Source organism: Oncorhynchus nerka, linkage group LG15 (assembly GCF_034236695.1).
Source record: "Oncorhynchus nerka isolate Pitt River linkage group LG15, Oner_Uvic_2.0, whole genome shotgun sequence".
In the NCBI taxonomy this organism is placed as follows: Eukaryota; Metazoa; Chordata; class Actinopteri; order Salmoniformes; family Salmonidae; genus Oncorhynchus; species Oncorhynchus nerka.
Window position 1 is genome coordinate 86088531 of NC_088410.1, and position 24668 is coordinate 86113198.

Below are 24668 nucleotides of genomic sequence, written 5' to 3' on the forward strand. Positions count from 1 at the left end.
CACCACTGTATAGCTGGTTCTATTGTATGGAGAATAGAGGTTCTATTACCACCACTGTATAGCTGGTTCTATTGTATTTAGAATTGAGGTTCTATTACCACCACTGTATAGCTGGTTCTATTGTATTTAGAATAGAGGTTCTATTACCACCACTGTATAGCTGGTTCTATTGTATTTAGAATAGAGGTTCTATTACCACCACTGTATAGCTGGTTCTATTGTATTTAGAATATAGGTTATATTACCACCGCTGTATATATAGCTGGTTCTATTGTATGGAGAATATAGGTTATATTACCACCACTGTATATATAGCTGGTTATATTGTATTTAGAATAGAGGTTCTATAACCACCACTGTATATATAGCTGGTTCTATTGTATTTATAATATAGGTTCTATTACCACCGCTGTATATATAGCTGGTTCTATTATATGGAGAATATAGGTTATATTACCACCACTGTATATATAGCTGGTTCTATTGTATTTAGAATAGAGGTTCTATAACCACCACTGTATATATAGCTGGTTCTATTGTATTTAGAATATAGGTTATATTACCACCACTGTATATCTGGTTCTATTGAATGTAGAATAGAGGTTCTATTACCACCACTGTATATATAGCTGGTTCTATTGTATTTAGAATAGAGGTTCTATTACCACCACTGTATAGCTGGTTCTATTCTATGGAGAAATTAGGTTATATTACCACCACTGTATAGCTGGTTCTATTGTATGGAGAAATGAGGTTCTATTACCACCACTATATAGCTGGTTCTATTGTATTTAGAATAGAGCTTCTATTACCACCACTGTATAGCTGGTTCTATTGAATGTAGAATAGAGCTTCTATTACCACCACTGTATATATAGCTGGTTCTATTGTATGGAGAATTTGTGTTCTATTACCAACACTGTATAGCTGGTTCTATTATATGGAAAATATAGGTTATATTACCACCACTGTGTAGCTGGTTCTATTGTGTGGAGAATATAGGTTCTATTACCACCACTGTGTAGCTGGTTCTATTGTATGGAGAATATAAGTTCTATTACCACCCCTGTATATATACCTGGTTCTATTGTATGGAGAATAGAGGTTCTATTACCACCACTGTGTAGCTGGTTCTATTATATGGAGAATATAGGTTCTATTACCACCACTGTATATATAGCTGGTTCTATTATATGGAGAATGTATTTTCTATTACCACCGCTGTATATATAGCTGGTTCTATTGTATGGAGAATATAGGTTCTATTACCACCGCTGTATATATAGCTGGTTCTATTATATGGAGAATATAGGTTCTATTACCACCACTGTATATATAGCTGGTTCTATTGTATGGAGAATATAGGTTCTATTACCACCGCTGTATATATAGCTGGTTCTATTATATGGAGAATATAGGTTCTATTACCATCGCTGTATATATAGTTGTTCTATTGTATGGAGAATATAGGTTCTATTATCATCGCTGTATATATAGTTGGTTCTATTGTATGGAGAATATAGGTTCTATTACCACCGCTGTATGTATATCTGGTTCTATTGTATGGAGAATATAGGTTCTATTACCACCGCTGTATATATAGCTGGTTCTATGGTATGGAGAATATAGGTTAAATTACCACCGCTGTATATATAGCTGGTTCTATGGTATGGAGAATGTAGGTTCTATTACCACCGCTGTATATATAGCTGGTTCTATTATATGGAGAATGTAGGTTCTATTACCACCACTGTATATATAGCTGGTTCTACTATATGGAGAATATATGTTCTATTCCCACCACTGTATATATAGCTGTTTCTATTATATGGAGAATATAGGTTCTATACCCACCACTGTATATATAGCTGGTTCTATTATATGGAGAATATAGGTTCTATTACCACCACTGTATATATAGCTGGTTCTATTGTATGGAGAATATAGGTTCTATTCCCACCACTGTATATATAGATGGTTCTATTGTATGGAGAATATAGGTTCTATTCCCACCACTGTATATATAGCTGGTTCTATTATATGGAGAATATAGGTTCTATTACCACCACTGTATATATAGCTGGTTCTATGGTATGGAGAATGTATTTTCTATTACCAGCAGGGTGCAGTTAGATCTCTTGGCCACTCTTCAGAGGAACGGTAAAAAGATCTTCATGAAGATGATGACGATAATAATGGTTATTACTTCTTCTAAGGCCTTATCCATTTAATAGCTAGTTCTATCATCCCAAATGTATTTGTTATGTGGGATCTTTTGTATTCCCGCCTGTAATATATCACACCAGACGTGTCTGTCTGTGTGTGAATTAGCAGCCTTCTATAATGCTGGATGAAGATTAAGTTGTGCTGTGTGATTAACCAAAATGTAGATTATTTTTTCATTTTTTCAACAACTAATTGACTGACAGGTGAAATGATTTGAATTCCACTTTGTATTTGCTTTTCTTCTTCTAGAGATAAATCGTATCTGTGATATGTAGCAGGGAGTTGTAGTTTCCAAACAGGCCATTATTCTTCGTATTTTAGTGCATCAAATGTGGTCATTTGCTACAATGACCATTATCCATTGCGCATCTAGTTGTCAGGTCTGTGTTTCTTTTACACCTGCTACAGAAGAGAGACAGGAATGCGGGATCGTGAGGCGATATAGAATGCAGCTGTTGCTTTGCAAGGTATCTCTACCTGAAAATACATTATCTAAGTGATTGATAGTTGGTATTCAGCAGTCATAAAACTATGCCTTATTTACTTTGAAGAACTTTTTGTTAGACAGAATAGGCAGCAGCTCTATAGAGATGAGATGACTGAAATAGTAAAGTCATCAAATAAATCAAATGTAATATACACAATGTGAATAAATGATAGTTAATAAGTGATAAGCAGTAATGGGCAGTCACTACCGTCATGGGACTTTTAGTAATTGTTTTATTCTGTGTTGTTACAGCATACAACCCAAATAATCTAAACCAAAATGGAAAACCTTGATTATTTTTTAATAATCGAACCGAAACTGAACAGACTTCAAAAAGCAGTAATCGCTCAGCACTAAGAAGGCAAAGATACATTTTGATCGCTGTTCATCAGAGCCTGTGCCACGTTCCCGGCACCTTGAAGTAAGTGTGTGTGTGTGTGTGTGTGTGTGTGTGTGTGTGTGTGTGTGTGTGTGTGTGTGTGTGTGTGTGTGTGTGTGTGTGTGTGTGTGTGTGTGTGTGTGTGTGTGTGTGTGTATATATATATACGCACTAATGAAGAGCAGCAAATGAAATCGTTTATTGTGTCTGATATAATGTCAGGTTCCATTAGGGATCTGCTGCTAGGGATGATTGCTGGAGTACCATGGCCTGGAGAGCATCCGCAGTTTCACCTTTTCCACATTTCAGAGAGAGTCCTGTTTCTTAGAAAAATGAGCCTCACAAAGTCCTCAAGGGCCATGCCACAAAGTGCGCAAGGGCCATGCTTGCAAGCAAGCAGGTCGGAGCCCCTTCTCTCTCTCTCTAACCTGACAGTTCGTCAGCAACTTGGAGCAGTAATTGAAAATCATGGGAAAAGTGGATAATAATTGTTTATTTGTGTGAAATTCAAACGAGAAGGGGAGAAGGCTGGACTTGGTGGTTCAGCGGCTTATCTGGCTGTGGTTGACTGAGTAATTAAATCAGGAAAGCCAGTGAAGTTATGCTCAGCTCAGCGCCTCGTCCTGTTTCTCCTTTAATCAAGAGCCCATTAAACCTCTGATTGCGTGCCCCATCTTCTGACTCCAGCTCAGCTATTAAACAGGAACTGAAAGCCTTTCTCTGTTGCAGGGGGGTTGGTGGAATGCACAGGATGCAAAGTTAGAGATAAATAGCAGGACAGGTATTGGGTAAAGAACTGAAAGCCTTTTATATGGTAGCAGATCACGGGTAATGGGGAGATGAGGAATTGGGTGGGGGGGGGGGGAATGTTAGGAGAGGGGCATTATAGCACTCACAGGATACAAAGTAGTATATAAAGTGCAAGAGTGGTAATAGAAGGAGAGAGAGGGAGAGCGACATGCTGATGGTGGAATGAATATATGTGGACATAAGTCTAACATTCAACATGTTTTCCAGTTCTGGTTAAATGGGTGATCAGGCCCATAAATCCCTTTCATAAAGTACAACCGACTTGTGAGATATAGCTCTGACCTTAAGTTATACACACACACACAGACTAGGAACAATGCTCTTTCCATAACATAGACTGACCAGGTGAAACCAGGGAAACCTATGATCCTTTATTGATGTCGCAAATCCACTTCAATCAGGGTAGATGAAGGGGAGGAGACAGGTTAAAGAAGGATTTTTAAGACTTGAGATAATTGAGACATGGATTGTGCATGTGTGCCATTCAGAGGGTGAAAGGGCAAGACAAAAGATGTAAGTGCCGTGGAATGGTGCCAGGCACACTGGTTTGAGTGTGTCAAGAACTGCAACGCTGCTTGGTTTTTCACGGTCAACAGTTTTCCATGTGTATCAAGAATGGTTCACCAACCAAAAGACATCCAGCCAACTTGACACAACTGTGGGAACCAACATGGGCCAGCAACCCTGTGGAACGCTTTTGACACCTTCTACGTAACTCAATATTAGGAAGGTTTTCCTAATATTTTGTGCACTCAGTGTACATATATCTTTATATTCCAGACTACCCTAATATTTCTATATATCTTAATTATATAATTTTATTTGGGGTATTTGTGTATATTGTTTTGTATTGCTAGGTATTACTGCACTGTTGGAGTTAGGAACATAAGCATTTCGCTACACCCGTGACAGCATCTGCTAAATATGTGTAGGTAACAAATAATATTTGGTTTGATTTGATTTTTCATTTGATGTCCAAGACACACTGCTCTCTCTCTCTCTGATGAACAGTTTCGGGTCTGGGCCAGCTCACTACATATACAGTATACTGTACATTCTGATGGAGTCAGACCACACTGGCAGAGGGGATAAAGTCATTCAGCCAGAAGAGATATTTGTATTTGTATTTGTATTTAATATGGATCCCCATTAGTTCCTGCCAAGGCAGCAGTTATTCTTCCTGGGGTCCAGCAAAATTAAGGCAGTTATATACAATTAAAAACATTGTATTACATTCACAACAGATTTCACAACACATTAGGTATGTGACCACAGGCCGCTACCCTACTACCACATATCTACAACACAAAATCCAAGTGTACATGTGTGTGTAGAGTGTGTGTGTGTTTCATCACAGTCCCCGCTGTTCCGTAAGGTGTATTTGTATCTGTTTTTTAAACAAATGTTATTGCTTGCATGAGTTACCTGCTCTGCTCTTAAATGCAAGTAAAACTAAATGCATGCTCTTCAACCGATCGCTGCCCACACCTGTGTTGTGTCTTTGGCTATGCCGGATGAAGTGATATGACATGCTATTCTATAAAATAATTTCTCCGTAATTAATATTACCTGATTGAGCTAATCATGTAAATGTAATTAACTAGAGAGTCGGGCACCACGAAATAATATTTATAGAGCTGTTGTCTTCCAAATAAACTCTTAAAGACCTAGTCATATTTTACATCAATAGCAGTCAATATGAATCGTCATCTTAATTCAGTCTCATCTGAAAGTTGTAAATTCTTGGTTTCTGCACGAACCAAGTTGAATCAGCAATACAAAATTGGGTTTAATTATTTATTTACTAAATACCTAACTAATCACACAGAATTACACATACACATAATTAAATCATAACTTGATTACAAATGATGTCATAAAGGAAAACGTCCCTAGCGGGTGGAACAGATATGACAGCTTGTTACACAAAAGAAAAGGGGCTGGGTTTTAGTGAAAGAGCGGGAAGACTGAGGAACAAAGAGCGAAGCTGTGCTATCGTAAATACAGTATCTTATGCATTCTAAATTACCGCCCATTTGGAAAATTAAAATGCTATAAATATTTACTATGAGCTGTGCTTCGGTAGGTTGGTGGTAGATGGAAGGCCGTGTTGCCCAACCGAGTCCTTTGAAGAATGTCTCTGCTGGTATAAATTGGGTACGTTGAAGTAACGTTGTTGTGTGGGAGACGGCATACTCTGTCTGTTCCTTCCTAACCCTCGTTTGCAGCGGCTGTTGCTAACTCAACGGCTAGGAGGTATCACTTCTGTAGTGAATAAGAGTTCAAAGTTCATACCATTTGCAACCAAAGCTCACGCTGATGTTGGCTTCGTTCTGTAGTTATTAACTGAACCATTCTGACATCGGACCGTCGTCCTCACAACAGGAGGTTACATTGTCGTCAAGGGCTTATATAGGAAGGGAGAGGAGGGCGTATTTGAAAAGTTTTATAGCTCATGTCCCTTCACAGGGGCGGGCCACTGATTGAGCAGAGCCCTATCTTATGAAAACCCAAATCTCACATTTTAATAATTTCATATTCAAACATTTAAATTGAACCACAATTCCATGTGAATCCGATAACTCTGATGTGTAGACTTTCCACTGTAGAGTTTGTCATCTTATCATTGATGAGAATGACTCAGATGACAACCGAACTGACATCATATTCATTAAGTACCACCGCATATGTTCCATTGGTCGGATTACCAGAATATAGTTCATTTCCCCCCACCTTCTGATGTTCCCAGAATCTCTATGTTAACCAAGGATTTTGCAAATGTAACATCAGTAGGATAGAGAGAGGAAAAAGGGGGAAAGAGGTATTTATGACGGTCATAAACCTACCCCCAGGCCAACGTCATGACACCTGCCTGCCTGTCCAGCATCACTACTCTGTACTACAAATACCTAGATGTCTGGTAAGACTGTAAACTCTCCTTCAAGACTCACATTAAGCATCTCCAATCCAAAATTAAATCTAGAATCGGCTTCCTATTTCGCAACAAAGCATCTTTCACTCATGCTGCCAAACATACGCTCGTAAAACTGAATATCCAACCGATCCTTGACTTTGGCGATGTCATTTACAAAATAGCCGCCAACACTCTACTCAGCAAATTGGATGCAGTCTATCACAGTGCCATCCGTTTTGTCACCATAGCCCCATATACTACCCACCACTGTGACCTGTATGCTCTCGTTGGCTGGCCCTCGCTTCATATTCATCGCCAAACCCACCGGCTCCAGGTCATCTATAAGTCTTTGCAAGGTAAAGCCCCGCCTTATCTCAGCTCATTGGTCACCATAGCAGCACCCACTCGTAGCACGCACTCCAGCAGGTATATTTCACTGGTCACCCCCAAAGCCTATTCCTATTTGGCCGCCTTTCCTTCCAGTTCTCTGCTTTCAATGACTGGAACGAACTGCAAAAATCAATGAAGCTGGAGACTCATATCTCCCTCACTAACTTTAAGCACCAGCTGTCAGAGCAGCTCACAGATCACAGCTACCTATACATAGCACATCTGGAAATAGCCCATCCAACTACCTCATCCCCATACTGTTATTTATTTTATTTATTTTGCTCCTTTGCACCCCAGTATCTCCACTTGCACACTCATCTTCTGCACATCTATCACTCCAGTGTTTAATTTCTATATTGTAATTATTTCGCCACTATGGCCTATTTATTGCCTTAACTCCCTTATCCTACCTCATTTGCACACACTGTATATAGACTTTTTCAATTCTATTATTGACTTTGTTTGTTTATTCCATGTGTAACTCTGTGTTGTTGTTTGTGTTGCACTGCTTTACTTTATCTTGGCCAGGTTGCAGTTGTAAATGAGAACTTGTTCTCAACTAGCCTACCTGGTTAAATAAAGGTGAAATAAAAAATAAATAAAAACCTGATGTGGAATAGAGTTCCATGTAGTCATGTCTCTGTTTATTACTGTGCGCCTCCCGTAGTCTGTTCTGGACTTGGGGACTGTGAAGAGACCTCTGATGGCATGTCTTGTGGGGTATGCATGGGTGTCTGAGCTGTGTGCTGGTAGACAGGCATTTCGGTGCATTCAACATGTTACTAGTTCTAGTGATGACATCAATCTCTATTGATGACGTCAATCTCTTCTCTACTTTGAGCCAGGAGAGATTGACATGCATATTATTAATGTTAGGTCTTGGTGTACATTTAATAAGGGCCAACCGTTTTGCCCTGTTCTGGGCCAATTGTAATTTTCCTTCTTTGTGGCACCTGACCACACGACTGGACAGTAGTCCAGGTGTGACAAAACTAGGGCCTGTAGGACATCATATTGTCTTGGATTACTTCTTTATTATCCTGAACACCCAGTATAAGTATGTGATCTGCTCTACACTCAGTGCTAGTGTGGTCATTGCTATGTTGATTGTGCTGTACTGTACACACTATGCTGACAGTGTGTCCTCCTCTCCTCTCATCCTGTCCTGCAGCACCAGTCATCCTGAATGAGCTGAACTGGACCCAGGCTCTGGAGAGGGTTTTCATTGATAACCACCGGGAGGACAGCTCTCTGCGCTGGCAGGTGTTCGGCAGCGCCACGGGGGTCACAAGATATTACCCAGGTAGGTCCCGGATCCTTATTAATAAGGGTATTATCAACTTGAACTATAAATAAAAAAGATCAAGCTGATGTTCAGAATGATGTTTTACTTTTCTTCCTTTTCCCAGCCACTCCATGGAGAGCACCCAATAAGATTGACCTGTATGACGTCCGCAGGCGGCCATGGTGGGTACACTGCAAATTGATCGGTGTTGAATTTTCAGTGTTCCATTTCTAGTGTTGATTCAGCAATTAAATTTACTCTATATGAGTTAAATTAGCACTCAGTGATGTAAAACTACCCACTCAGTGTTGGTGTTTATAAGCAGAGTTATTGTTTTACACTGTGGAGAGTAAAACAGTCTCATCAAAACTACGCCCATCTTTATCATATTTCCCAGCATGCTCTACTGCAGGTAGATTTTTTGAGATTGTTTTTAAAATCTGTGTTTTTGCATGTAATTGTTTTTGCATTGATTGATTAATCGTGTGCTACACAAAGATAAATAGCATACATTTTTCTAAACTAATCCAATCAGTTAGTTCGTTTTCGCCAATAGAAGAGGAGATTTTAAAATTTTGCTTCTGTAGTCTCACCAGGGTGCCTGCGCATCGGCCTCTATAGAGCCTCAAAGTGGAGTTGTCATAATACCCACTAAAACCTAGTGGTCAAACAGGGAAATGTTTTCAATCGTTTTTCCACCATTTATTTTCCCATTAGGGATTGTAGAAACACTGAAAATAAAGGCTGTGTTTCGTGTAGACTTACCCTGGCTTAACGTTTTGATAACCGTGTAAAACTCTCTCGGACGAGGTGACTTTTATTTTTATTTGGCTCTATTTACGCTCATATTTGAAAATGCTAATTAGCGTTCAAGTAGGCATCATGCAAACCTACAATTCCCTGAAAGCTCCTGCACATCATCTCTAGCTGACACCTTTGCTAACAGGTATTGTGTCAATTTAAAAGTTCAACAGAATTGTCCATTTAAAGAAATTTAGCCAATTTATTACTACATTTAGCTAACATTAGATAGTTAATCCAGAGATTCTTACCTTTGCCTCAATTCAGCAGTCTCATCCAGATCATCATGGCATTTGTAGTTCTTTATAATAGCCACATGTGCAGCTAATTAGCGTTTCATTTTTGGGGGGTTAAATACAGGCAAATATATTGATAAAAGTCACCTTGTCCTAGAGAGATTTACACAGTTTTCAAAACGTTATGCCAGGATAAGCCTACACTAAACACAGCCCTTATTTTAAGTATTTCAAAAATACCCTATGGGAAAATGAAAGGTGGGAAAATTATTGGAACCATTTCCCTTTTTGACCGCTAGGTTTTATGGTCCAGGATAATCAATATGTCTTTCACCTCCGATTCATTGAAGTAGAACTCATTGACCAAATCTACTGTATCTTGCCTATGCCGCTCTGTACCATCACTCACTCATATATCTTTATGTACATATTCTTATCCCCTTACACTTGTGTCTATAAGGTAGTAGTTTTGGAATTGTTAGCTAGATTACTTGTTGGTTATTACTGCATTGTCGGAACTAGAAGCACAAGCATTTCGCTACACTCGCATTAACATCTGCTAACCATGTGTATGTGACAAATACAATTTGATTTGATTTGATTTAGTTAGTGATAGCTGTTGATGTCTAGAAGCTCTTTTTGGTCATAGAAAACGATAGTGGAAACATTATAAACAAAAGAAGATCAACACAAAAATATACAAATTAGCACAATTGGTCAGGAGCCCGTAAAATAACTGCCATTCCCTCCGGCGCCATTCTCATCATCGGTGGTAACTCTCCAATTCACTCGAAAAGGCAAGGCACACAGGGAAATCATATTGAAGAGGTGGCTTAGTGGGGGTGTGGCTTTCAATTAGGTATTTTTGGCCACCCATGAGTGGAAATGTTGTACCAGTTTAAGTGGTCTATGGTTATGTTCATTAAAGTTTGAGCATGTCTGCTGACAGTTTTGAAGTCTTTATAAATGCATACATAAGAGCATGTGGCAAAGACTTGTAAATATTTAAATATTATTGTAATGTCCTTAACCCAACACTGAAATCAAATTGTATTTGTCATATACACATGGGGAGCAGATGTTAATGCGAGTGTAGGGAAACGCTTCTGCTTCTAGTTCTGACAGTGCAGTAATATCCAACAAGTAATCTAACAATTCCTCAACTACCTAATACACACAAATCTAAAGGGGTGAAAGAGAACATGTATGTATAAGTATATGGATGAGCGATGACCGAGTGGCATAGGCAAGGTGCAATAGATGGTATAACATACAGTATATACATGTGATATGAGTAATGTAAGATATGTAAACATTATTAAAGTGCCATTATTTAGAGTGGCATTGTATAAAGTGACTAGTGATCCATTTATTAAAGTAGCCAGTGATTGGGTCTCAATGTAGGCAGCAGCCTCTCTGAGTTAGTGATTGCTGTTTAGCAGTCTGATGGCCTTGAGATAGAAGCTGTTTTTCAGTCTCTCGGTCCCAGCTTTGATGCACCTGTACTGACCTCACCTTCTGGATGGGAGTGGTGTGAACAGGCAGTGGCTCAGGTTCTTGATGTCCTTGATGATCTTTTTGGCCTTCCTGTGACATCGGGTGCTGTAGGTGTCAAGGAGAGCAAATAGTTTGCCCCCGGTGATGCATTGTGCAGACCGCCCCACCCTCTGGAGAGCCTTGCGGTTGAGGGCGGTGCAGTTGCCGTACCAGGCTGTGATACAGCCCGACAGGATGCTCTCGATTGTGCATCTGTAAAAGTTTGTCAGGGTTTTGGGTGACAAGCCAAATTTCTTCAGCCTCCTGAGGTTGATGAGGCGTTGTTGCGTCTTCTTCACCACACTGTCTGTGTGAGTGGACCATTTCAGTTTGCCTGTGTTGTGTATGCCTAGGAACTTAAACTTTCCACCTTCTCCACTGCTGTCCCTTCGATGTGGATAGGGGGGTGCTCCCTCTGCTGTTTCCTGAAGTCCACGATCATCTCCTTTGCTTTGTTGATGTTGATTGAGAGGTTGTTTTCCTGAGACCACACTTGCCCCCCTCTCGTAGTTGTTGGTAATCAAGCCCAACTGTTGTGTCATCTGCAAACTTGATTATTGAGTTGGAGGCGTGCATGGCCACGCAGTCGTGGGGGAACAGGGAGTACAGGAGGGGGCTGAGCACGCACCCTTGTTTGGGCCCCAGTGTTGAGGATCAGCGAAATAGAGATGTTGTTTCCTTCACCACCTGGAGCGGCTTGTCTGAAAGTCCAGGACCCAATTGCACAGGGCAGGGTTGAGACCCAGGGCCTCCAGCTTGATGATGAGCTTGGAGGGTACTATGGTGTTGAATGCTGAGCTGTAGTCCATGAACAGCATTCTTACATAGGTATTCCTTTTGTCCAGATGGGATAGGGCAGCGTGCAGTGTGATGGCGATTACGTCGTCTGTGGACCTGTTGGGACAGTATGCAAACTGAAGTAGGTCTAGGGTAGCCGGTAAGGTGGAGGTGTTATGATCCTTGACTAGCCTCTCAAAGCACTTCATGATGACAGAAGTGAGTGCTACGGGGCAGTAGTCATTTAGTTCAGTTATCTTTGCATTCTTGGTTACAGCAACAATGGTAGCCATCTTAAAGCATGTGGGGACAACAGACTGGGATAGGGAGCGATTGAATATGGGGCGTAGTCCTTGTTAGCGGACCGCGACGGTGGCACTGTGTTATCCTCGAAGCGGGCAAAGAAGGCGTTTAGTTTGTCTGGAAGCGTGACGTCGGTATCCGTGGCGTGTCTGGTTTTCTTTTTGTAGGCCGTGATTTCCTGTAGACCCTGCCGAATACGTCTCTTGTCTGATCCGTTGAATTGCGACTCCACCCTGTCCCTGTACTAGCATTTCGCTTGTTTGATTGCCTTGCAGAGGGAATAACTACACTGTTTATATTCAGTCATATTCCCAGACCTCTTTCCATGGTTAAATGCGGTGGATCAACCTTTCAGTTTTGCACTTATGCTGCCGTCTATCCACGGTTTAGGGTAGGTTTTAATAGTCACAGTGGGTACAACATCTCCAGTGCACTTCTTTATAAACGCACTCACCGAGTCAGCGTATAGGTTGATTTTCTTCTCTGAATGACCTTGTCAAGAGATACGGACCACTTGATAATTGAATAACACCATTGGTGTAAACTACATACACTTCCTAGTGTTAAAAATACTATATCAGGTGTAATTTCATAACACTGAAAGTGTTAATTCCCTAACACTGACAAAGTTTAACAGCGTCAGCACTAAGCAGTGTTCATTTAACACTCAAAAGTGTGGCTCCGTATAGACACTGGCCCAGTGTTAAATGTAAGACTGTCGGTGTTGATTTAGCACTGGAGAATTTGCTGTGGTTTAATGTTTCTTTTCTACAGAATCCTGCTTTATTCTAGGATATGTTATTCAATCTGAGGACAATAACATTATTTGGTTTGATATGAATGGTTCAAATAGTATATGCTTCCAATACACTTGCAACATCTCAATGAATTAAAGCAATATGTATTATAAACACATTTTATTGTTCCTGATGCACATTCTATAGAATGCCAGATATTCTGGTATCAAATAGTCAAGCCCCACACATTTAAATATTTGGAATTAGAACTCTGTCATTGTCTTGTAGTGGGAAATCTAATGTAATCAATCCTATATCGTGTTCCTGCAGGCTTAGTCTACCATGAACCTTAGTTGTCCCTCTTTCCTCCGAACTTAAAGGGATACTTCAGGGCAAGGAAGCCCTATGTCTACTTCTCCGTCGCCAGATTGAGATGAATTTGTGGATACCATTTTTATGTCTCTGCGTGCTGTTTGAAGGAAGTTGCTACCTAATATTAACGCAATGTCTGGAAATCTATAGTAACTGCTAGCATGCTAGTAGATACCATAGACTTCCAGGCATTGTGCAAACACTAGTTAGCATTGGCTCGCAAAACTACCTCTAACTTCCTTCATACTGGAGACATAAAAATGGATTCCATGAGTTTAATAGAATAGTGCTGTCCTTTGTTTCAGGCCGTTGAGGTTAAAGCATTATCTAACCCCTATTTACCTCAGTGAGTTACCACAGAGAATTTATTCTCTTCAATGACCACAGCCAAGTGGCAAATAAGATATGGAATAGTAGCATTGCTGTGTTGTGTTGTGTTCACCTGCCATTTGGCTTGTGAATCCCTACTGTGTTGTGTTAAGTGTTCACCTGCCATTTGGCGTGTGAATCCCTACTGTGTCTCAGATCTCTGCTAGGGCCAGGGTTCAGAGAGGATGCCAGTTTCACGTTTTCGACAGCACAGGCGTGTGTGCGGCCAAACAGCCCCCCCTCACCCCTCCATCCCTCCATCCTGCCTCCACCTGTCATAGTCACTCTGTGGAATAGTTGCCTGTTGCCTGGGCACAGATTAAAGCACCTTGGACATAATCATGACAGCCACGTTGATTAGAGTTGATGGTGGTTTCTGTCCCTGGCTGTCTCTCTGTGTCCATCTCCAACTATGCCTGGTTGGCTGTTTCAGGTCAGGCCAGGGGTTGGCCAGGGGTGTTGGATGGGCAGGACGGCAATGCACTGAGACAAACAACAAACTCCCACTGTATAGGAGTAACATACTTAAAGTAGACTCTAGGTTTATTTGTCAGGTAAAGAAGCAATGTATTTATATCAATATAAACAAAATAGAGTATGGTTGCCTGGCTACTCAGACTCCTGAGTGGCCCAGCGGTCTAAGGCACTGCATCTCAGTGCAAGAAATGTCACTACAGTCCCTGGTTCGATTCCAGGCTGTATCATATCCGGCTTTGATTGCAAGTCCCATAGGGCGGCACACAATTGGTCCGTGATTGGACGGGGTAGGACGTCATTGTAAATAAGAATTTGTTCTTAACTGACTTGCATAGTTAAATAAAGGTAGAAAATAAATAAATACAAAAACAATTCTCCAGCCAAATGCTACTCCACGTCCACAGATGTTAGTTTCTTATCCACAATGAGTTTGGATCTGAGTACGTCCCCCATCCATCACCGAATGAGAACACATTCGTGGCTGCCTGATTTGTCCAGAAACCGATGGATTGTGCCATAGCCAGAACACAAATGGGTAAAGAGGCGTTTTTGAAAATTTGGCTTTGGCTTTGATAGTCTGATTTGGTTAGAGACAATCCAACCACTGATTACTTTGTTTTGTACAACGCCTCTCGCGCTCCTCATCAACACAAATCACTTCAATGATGGTAGTCTCAGACTAAAGTTTGTTGCGAACAACAGAGCAGCGGAAGAATTTAGTGTCAGTCGTGAGACTAAGAGTATGCCTCATTACACACCCATATTAACATGCTATTACAAACAGTTACACACACATATAAAAGCTACTCAAAGGTGAGACTGAGTTGAAGGTGAGGGAGAAGCTAATGCTAAGCTGAACTAAACTTTTTGTCAAGTAGATGTATTTGTCAAGTTTGTATTTATTTATTTTTTCACCTTTATTTAACCAGGTAGGCTAGTTGAGAACAAGTTCTCATTTACAACAGTGACCTGGCCAAGATAAAGCAAAACAGTTTGACACATACAACAACACATAGTTACACATGGAATAAACAAACATACAGTCAATAATACAGTAGAAAAAGTCTATATACAGTGTGTGCAAATGAGGTAAGATAAGGGAGGTAAAGGCAATAAATAGGCCATGGTGGCAAAGTAAACCAATAGGTATACTTTACAATATACCAATTAAACACTGGAGTGATAAATGTACAGAAGATGAATGTGCAAGTAGAGATACTGGGGTGCAAAGGAGCAAGATAAATAAATAAATACAGTAATTGGGATGAGGTAGTCGGAAGTAAATGTAACGATTTTCTTCCTGGGAAGGAGAGGAGGACCAAAATGCAGCGTGGTTATTTATAAACATCTTTAATGAAAGATGAAAACCGTGAACACTATACAAAATAAGAAACCATGGCAAAACCGAAACAGTCCTAACTGGTGCCGAGAACGCAGAGACAGGAAACAATCACCCACAAGATACCTAAAGAATATGGCTGCCTAAATATGGTTCCCAATCAGAGACAACGATAAACACCTGCCTCTGATTGAGAACCACTCTAGGCAACCATAGACTTACCTAGAACACTCAACTGAACACAACCCCATAGACTACAAAACCCCTAGACAAAACAAGACACATAAATCACCCATGTCACACCCTGGCCTAACCAACATAATAAAGAAAAACACAGAATACTAAGGCCAGGGCGTGACAGTAAAGGTGCCGTGTATTTATATCAATATGAACAACCTAGAGTAGGGTATCCCTTACGAAAAAAGATTGCAGTCAGAGTGCAGTTTAACTGCATTATGTGGCAAATACTGCATCCAAAATAACACAGTGTGTTTTACTACAGCTATTCTGCAGTCCAAAATACGACAGTTGACTGCAGTTACTACACTTTTACTGCAGCCTTTTCTAGTAAGGGTTCCTAACTCCATCTCCATTCCTAACTCCAGCCCCCCCGTGGGGCTCTCACACAATAACTGTAAAACACTGTTCACCTCCACATGAACACGACGTAATTAGGTTGTTTGTGTTAACGTGATGCAGTACATCGCTTACATGTTGAAAGGAGGATCATGTCCTTGTTTTTCTCAGTACATGTACATTCGCCTCCAACATACGATATGACAACCCATTTTAATTCACTTACACATGAGAAGAGTCTTCCTTGAGGCAGAAAGAATTGAAGAGAAAAAGAGAGAGAGCTGTGAGAAAGGAAGGGATTTTGGATTCAGACAGGGGAAGAAAGAGAGGGATGTTTTCCACGGAAGAGCACCATGTCACCCCCTGGTTCTCCATGTTTGTCACTGCCATTTCTCCCATGTTTCTCCTCTCTGCCTGTTGGTCTCCGACTCTCCATCCATCCTATCTGAAAGCTCCTGTGGCATGTTGCCTAGCAACCTGTGCCCATGCAGCCTTCAGAGGCATTACCGTGGCAGGGAGTGCCATGATGTGTCAGGTCAAGCTTGTATGATTATTTTCTAACGCTGCGTCCGGTTGTGACACTCTCTTGAGGGGTCAGCCAATCGCAGGGGGCTGAAAGATAGCCCATTGGATTAGGTAAGCCAATCACGTGTGTGTTAGGTGACAGCAATAGCCCTTTCAAGGGAATAGGGGTAGCACATAATAGTTAAACAACACATACACAGACACACATACGTGACTGACCGGCTCAATTTGGTCTTAGCAAAATTCGAAATTGTGTTTTTTACATTGGATACAAGTAAAGAAATTATATATCATTCACTACACCTATCGAACAATGGGAAAGTAATTCTGCTTTGAAAGTTGATAAACTTGTAACCTCTCTTTTGAGAAAATGGCCCCTGAATATTTGGAACCTACTGGAGAGCTCTTCTTTGTCTTTTAAAAAAATATATATTTTACCTTTATTTAACCATATATATTTTACCTTTATTTAACCAGGTAGGCCAGTTGAGAACAAGTTCTCATTTACAACTGCGACCTGGCCAAGATAAAACAAAGCAGTGCGACATAAACAACACAGAGTTAGACAACAAATATACAGTCAATAACACAATAGAAAAATCTATATACTGTGTGTGCAAATGTAGTAAGATTAGGGAGGTAAGGCAGTAAATAGGCCATAGTGGCGAAATAATTTCATTTTAGCAATTAAACACTGGAGTGATAGATGTGCAGAAGATGAATGTGCAAGTAGAGAAACTGGGGTGCAAAGGAGAAAAAAATAAAAATAACAATACGGGGATGAGGTAGTTTGGTGGGCTATTTACACATGGGCTGTGTACAGGTGCAATGATCGGTAAACTGACAGTTTATGCTTTAAGTTAATGAGGGAGATATAAGACTTCAGTGATTTTTGCAATTAATTTCAGGCATTGGCAGCAGAGAACTGTCTACACCCATTCAGCATCGTTCACACCCTTTTAAGCTTTAGCCCCACCCTTCTATTTAAGGGTTCACATGTGAGGCTATGTACATTTACATTTACATTTAAGTCATTTAGCAGTACTAAACAACCAAAGATTTTAAGACTAAATGCTGCTTTATACTACAGGTGTTCGTAAATTTAATCTGGAGTGCCAGAGTGTGCTCTGGGAAATGTCAGATTGGCTGTTCGTAAATTCAGAGCATTTCACTCTCAGAGCTTTCAGAGTGCACACTGGACGCTCTGGACGAAAAGTAGAGTTGATCCGAGCGTTCTGACTTAACAGCAGTCAAGCACCCAAGCTAACTGGCTAATGTTGGCTAGCTTTCTAGCTACTTCCAGAGACAAAAGAGAGAACAGCTCATTTCACTCCCCCTGGAGCAGCTGGTTAGGCTGTTTTTATGTTATGCACAGCTTTGGTGACTGCAAATGTGTTGTTGGCAACAATTTAATTACGCTTTTTTGCCAAAGTTTACTGACAATGGCCATATTCAACGGGTGTTGAGCGTTCATAAATGCATCAGTTATTCTGCGCTCTGGCACACTCAGACGAAAGTGCTCTGAAATGTGCTCTGAAATCGGAATTACCAGCTACGTTTATCGACAGTTGTCGCACTGACATTATAAACATTGTATTGAAATAGTTACCAGCTAATGTTAGCTAGCTAGCTAACTTAAGGTGTAATTTATGAAAATGTAGCTAACTAGACTATTTTACATGGATGGACGCTTCTCCCTCTCTGTCACAGATGCCATGGTTGCCCTTAGTTTGAAGATGTAATCCGGAGACAGGTGTTTTATACAACAGCCTTCTGTGTGTTCTCTTTTCGACTCCGTCTGCACATTTGCAATCAAACGACAGAAGTGTCTCCATCTCCTTAGCTATTATACTCTAATTTCACTGATTTCAAAACGTGGTCCTCCAGAAAGTGGAGAGCAACACTTATGCAATTCTACTACATGATAATATTCAAAAAAGATACGTTAGAAAGGATTACCTATACATACTGACCAGCTTACAGTATATTATAGACAGAAGTTTCTACATAGTAGACCAATATGAACTCATGTCTTGGCATGTCCAGCCCACTCATTATCTCAGCCAATCGGGGCTAGCGGGAAGGTTGGTTGGACTTTTTCCATGGCTAAACCAACTAGGCTCTGTAATTTAACGATTCTATTCGTATTTACAGGTGGCATATACGTTTGTCTTTAAGGCACATGAAAGTTCACATGTTCCAGAAGGCATTTCTGCCCAAAAATGCATTTAGATTTTTTTTAAAGTACAAGTTTGTATTCAAATGGCTCTCCTGTGAAGAAGTGACGCGTGACATATGCCTAGTTCCTGAAACTAGTCACATATGCACTCAGCTGTTTCTTCACCCTCACCTGCCCGCAATTGCTAACTACCCATCTGCAAACAGCCAACTATTTGTGATAAAGGTGATGCCCTGATGCCCCAACCCTAACCTGAAAATAGGCCAATAGAACATGTGCCGTACAGTCAGACAGCTGATTTTTGAAATGGGGTGGGAATAACTTGTTTAAGCGTATAATTTCCAACCTTTTGGTTGGCTAGTCAACATCTCTTCTTATTCATTTTTTACTTTTGACCCCTTTTTTGTGGTATCCAATTGGTAATTATTGTCTTGTCGCTGTAACTCGCATACGGATTCGGGAGAGGCAAAGGTCAAGAGCCATGCGTCCCCCAAAACACAACCAAGCTGCACTACTTCTTGACACAATTCCCGCTTAACCTAGCCACACCAATGTGTCAGAGGAAACACCGTACACCTGGCAACCGTGTCAGTGTGCATGTGCCCAGCACGACACAGGAGTCGCTAGAGCACGATGGGGTAAGGACATCCCTGCCAGCAAAACCCTCCCCTCACCCGGACAACTGAGTGCCATCCCATGGGTCTCCCGGTCATCAGTTTCAAGGAAATACAAAGCAATGAAAAGCACCTAACATATTTCTGATAAGACTTCAGTTCGGCCTGGATGCACATTTTATGTGGTTGAAATAATGTCAGCTTTTATGTTGCTGATAAAGATAGTACCTTTACAGATGATCCCTAACTGTGCATTCATTCTCTCAAGATTCTGAAATAAATCATATTTCTCCACTCCTGTTCATGAGTCAAAATGTACATGTGATGTATCATTTTACTGCAAGAAATGCTTAATTGTGCAGGAGTTAATGTTATATTAGACTATGTGAGAGGTTATAGACCTACAGCCAGTGTCCAGATTTCAGTTAGGCTACTATTCCATTTAACCCATCTGAACAGTAGGCTACAGTTCCCGTCTTACGACTCTTGAATTTGTATAGCGCCTCACAATCATCGCACGTAACATAACTGCTTTAATTTCTTTTACCACTTCACAAAATCTTTCACAAAAATTACATTACTGTTCTGTCCCTCCATTTTATTTCATTTCCACTTTTCATTTAGTCGATTTTCTCTTATTGAATTAAACTCTGACATTGTCCTTTTTGCCTCAGTGGATTGATATGAACTTTTCTGCCCAAGTTCTGGAAAGCATTTGGTGATTGCAGTGTATTTGGCGCGCTACAGTTGGGCCCTGAAGCTTAGGCTACGCACTAACACCAGATCAAAATGATGAACGAAAAACTTCAATGTAGCCTATAGATATGAATTGCACAAGAATTATAAATGTATGAATTTTTTTATGCATCTTTTTTATCGATGACCGCCACCCACCCGCTCTTCTTCCACAAAATACAGTATTTCATGACCCTAAACCCACCTGCCCCACGGATATAACCGCAGGGACTGCTGCTTATGAGTAAACATGCACATCAATAGCACACACACACATCCTCTCACTCCAACACACAGACTGCCTGGACATGTAGATACACATATAAGCATGCACCCCCACAAACCCAAACAAACATCAGCACTCCTCCACAGTGACCGATAACTCCTCTCCTAATACTAAGCGATATGCTGTTATATATCCTCATAAATACCAGTATAGAGTGCACAGATGCAATCACAATAACACGCTCCATACCCCCGACACTGAAATGTGATTTACACAGGGAAATAAAAGGATGGCTTTCATGCACAGTTTGTGACCTAATAGACCTCCACCTTTATGGGAATGAGTTTAGGGCTGGTTGACCTGACCTTTAGATGTGCCGGTTGGGGTCCTCTGTGTGTGTGTGTGTGTGTGTGTGTGTGTGTGTGTGTGTGTGTGTGTGTGTGTGTGTGTGTGTGTGTGTGTGTGTGTGTGTGTGTGTGTGTGTGTGTGTGTGTATATAAGTATGAGTATGAGTGTGTATGATTTCCCCTTTGAGGAAATCGGGGAAAGGGAGATAATGAGGCTGACTTGCTCGGTGCTTCCACAGATGGGCTCCCTCCATCGTTCCCTCCCTCCCCCCGTCTGTCTGTCTGTCTGTCTGCTCTGCCCCCACTAACGGCCTCAAGAAAATTAATGGTCCAGTCAATACACTTGAAAGTTTCCAATTACTCTGACATTAATTATTGACATTTGACCATTATATTGTCTGTTCAGGTTATCAAAGGAAGTCAGGGAAGAGAATGGGAGAGCGAGAGAGAGCGAGAGAGGTGGGAGAGCGAGAGAGAGAGAGAGAAAGAGGGAGAGAGAGAGAGAGAAAGAGAGAGGCTCTGTTCACAAACAGAGCCCCAGGACAGCAAACCAATTAGACCCAACCAAATCATGAGAAAACAAAAAGATAATTACCTACACATTGGAAAGAATTAACAAAAACTATAATGCTATTTGGCCCTAAACAGAGAGTACACAGTGGCAGAATACCTGACCACTGTGACTGACCCAAACTTAAGGAAAGCTTTGACTATGTACAGACTCAGTGAGCATAGCCTTGCTATTGAGAAAGGCCGCCGTAGGCAGACCTGGCTCTCAAGAGAAGACAGGCTATGTGCTCACTGCCCACAAAATGAGGTGGAAACTGAGCTGCACTTCCTAACCTGCCAAATGTATGACACATATTTCCTCCAGATTACACAGATCAACAAAGAATTCGAAAAACAAACCCCATTTTGATAAACTCCAATATCTAATGTGTGAATTACCATAGTGTGCCATCACCGCAGCAAGATTTGTGACCTGTTGCCACAAGAAAAGGGCAACCAGTGAAGAACAAACACCATTGTAAATATAACCCATATTCATGTTTATTTATTTTCCTTTTTGTACTTTAACTATTTGCACATCGTTACAGTACTGTATATATTTGAAATGTCTTTATTATTTTGGAACTTCTGTGAGTGTAATGTTTACTGTTCATTTTTATTGTTTATTTCACTTTTGTTTATTATCTACTTCACTTGCTTTGGCAATGTAAACATATGTTTCCCATGCCAATAAAGCCCTGAAATTGAATTTAATTGAATTTAATTAAATTGAGAGAGAGAGAGAGAGAGAGAGAGAGAGAGAGAGAGAGAAAGAAGACTAGAGATAAATATAGAGAGACAGGCATGAAGTTCTCTTAGCCAAGTGTTGCAGATATCCCATTACCTCCCAGGTTCAGGATGGAATGAGGGTCATAACAGATATTGATCTCTCAGAAGTCAATCTACCGTCTCTGTAAATATTATGGCTCCTTGTCAATCCCAAACAGGAGCTGAGACTCTGGGCTTGCCTCCCTCCCGGCACCCTCCCTCCCAGCTCCCTTCCTCAAGAATCCCTCCAGGCTCCCACCTGGCTCCCTCCCTCCCAGCTCCCTTCCTAAAGGATCCCTTCAGGCTTCCTCCCGGCTCCCTCCCTTCCAGCTCCCTTCCTCAAGGATCCCTCCAGGCTCCCACATGGCTCCCTCCATCCCTGTTGGCTCCCTTCCTCTCTCCTTCCTTCCTCCTTCCTGGCTCCCTCCCTCCTCCTTCCTTCCTCCCGGCTCTATCCCTCCCTCCCTCCCGGCTCCCTCCCACCTGGCTCCCTCCCTCCCGGCTCCCTCCCACCTGGCTCCCTCCCTCCTCCTCCCTCCCACCTGGCTCCCTCCCTCCTCCTTCCTCCCACCTGGCTTCCTCCCTCCTCCTTCCTCCCACCTGGCTCCCTCCCTCCTCCTTCCTCCCACCTGGCTCCCTCCCTCCAACCTGGCTCCCTCCCTCCTCCTTCCTCCCACCTGGCTCCCTCCTTCCTCCCACCTGGCTCCCTCCCTCCTCCCTCCCACCTGGCTCCCTCCCTCCTCCTTCCTCCCTCCCGGCTCCATCCCTCCCTCCCTGGCTCCCGGCTCCCTCCCACCTGGCTCCCGGCTCCCTCCCACCTGGCTCCCTCCCTTCTCCAGACTCCCTTCCTACTGGCTCCCTCCCACCTGGCTCCCGGCTCCCTCCCACCTGGCTCCCTCCCTTCTCCAGACTCCCTTCCTACTGGCTCCCTCCCACCTGGCTCCCGGCTCCCTCCCACCTGGCTCCCTCCCTTCTCCAGACTCCTCCCTCCTGGCTCCCTCCCACCTGGCTCCCTCCCTCCTCCTTCCTCCCACCTGGCTCCCTCCCTCCAACCTGGCTCCCTCCCTCCTCCTTCCTCCCACCTGGCTCCCTCCTTCCTCCCACCTGGCTCCCTCCCTCCTCCCTCCCACCTGGCTCCCTCCCTCCTCCTTCCTCCCTCCCGGCTCCATCCCTCCCTCCCTGGCTCCCGGCTCCCTCCCACCTGGCTCCCGGCTCCCTCCCACCTGGCTCCCTCCCTTCTCCAGACTCCCTTCCTACTGGCTCCCTCCCACCTGGCTCCCGGCTCCCTCCCACCTGGCTCCCTCCCTTCTCCAGACTCCCTCCCTCCTGGCTCCCTCCCACCTGGCTCCCTCCCTCCTCCTTCCTCCCACCTGGCTCCCTCCCTCCAACCTGGCTCCCTCCCTCCTCCTTCCTCCCACCTGGCTCCCTCCTTCCTCCCACCTGGCTCCCTCCCTCCTCCCTCCCACCTGGCTCCCTCCCTCCTCCTTCCTCCCTCCCGGCTCCATCCCTCCCTCCCTGGCTCCCGGCTCCCTCCCACCTGGCTCCCGGCTCCCTCCCACCTGGCTCCCTCCCTTCTCCAGACTCCCTCCCTGGCTCCCGGCTCCCTCCCACCTGGCTCCCTCCCTTCTCCAGACTCCCTCCCTGGCTCCCGGCTCCCTCCCACCTGGCTCCCTCCCTTCTCCAGACTCCCTTCCTACTGGCTCCCTCCCTCGCTGCCTTTTATCTGTATTGTAAATTATGACCATGACTGTGTCACAGTATGAATATTTGCATGGAAATTGTGAACTTGGCCCCATAAAGCATGCAACAAGTGATTTTGTCAAGAGACAGTAACTCAACCCAAACCTGTAAATCAATCAGTTTAGGTTTATAGTAGTAAACTTTATAGCTACTGTTTGATTGTCTGAATTCAAATGTTGTCTTGTTTCCTGATTTTAAACATTTTCCTGTAACATATAAATTATTTATAATGTTTCATACTATGGGCATAACATGAAATATGGAATGTGACTCTTGGTATCAACCCCTCAAGTAATCAACCAAAAAAAGTCTAATAAATAAAAGGAAGACAACATCTCTTTTTCCTGCAGGCTCTCTAGGCCACATCGTCCTATATTTTTATCTTCATTTAATCTTCATTTGGCAGCCACATCCACATGAGCACTAAGCCCATCATCACAAAACACATACACGCACACACACAGACACACACAGCTCAAACATACCCTGTTAGTATCCACACACTCACAGGATGTACATACAAAACTGCACCCATAGATTCGTATACATGTACTCTATACATACAGTACAATATATACGTTCAGAAACACACATAAAGAGATAATTATAGAAACATGCGCTCATGCACACATACACTCACAATTACACACACAGCCATACGCCTGCACACGTACTAGATTCCAGAATAAGATCAACCTGGGCCACTCCATGTATAGTGTTAAATCATCGTGTATCATCTGAAACGTACGGAGATAATTCCCCCGGTTCAAATGTAATGCACGCCACTCAGAGAAACGGGTCAGGGTGCATAAACACAATCTCCTGACAGTGTTAGCCCCCCGGCACAGTTAATATATTGATTTTACAGTGCTACGCCGTGAGAAAACTATTTCATGAATTCCAATGAGACTCTTTTACCAGACTGCCACGAAGGGACAGAAATTCAATCACAGCCACGCAGAAAGTCATTG

At 42.4% G+C, this 24668-nt stretch overlaps 1 protein-coding gene across 3 annotated transcripts in view; it reads left to right on the forward strand.

Moving 5' to 3' along the window:
* The window catches only part of LOC115142357 (voltage-dependent calcium channel subunit alpha-2/delta-2-like), a 344103-nt gene that overhangs the window by 230022 nt on the left and 89413 nt on the right, over positions 1-24668 (forward strand). For all 3 annotated transcript variants that reach the window (XM_065001983.1, XM_065001986.1, XM_065001984.1), the window contains exons 7-8: positions 8378-8509; positions 8616-8673. In XM_065001983.1, coding sequence (XP_064858055.1) covers positions 8378-8509; positions 8616-8673 — 190 coding nt within the window. The remainder of the gene's footprint in view (positions 1-8377; positions 8510-8615; positions 8674-24668) is intronic.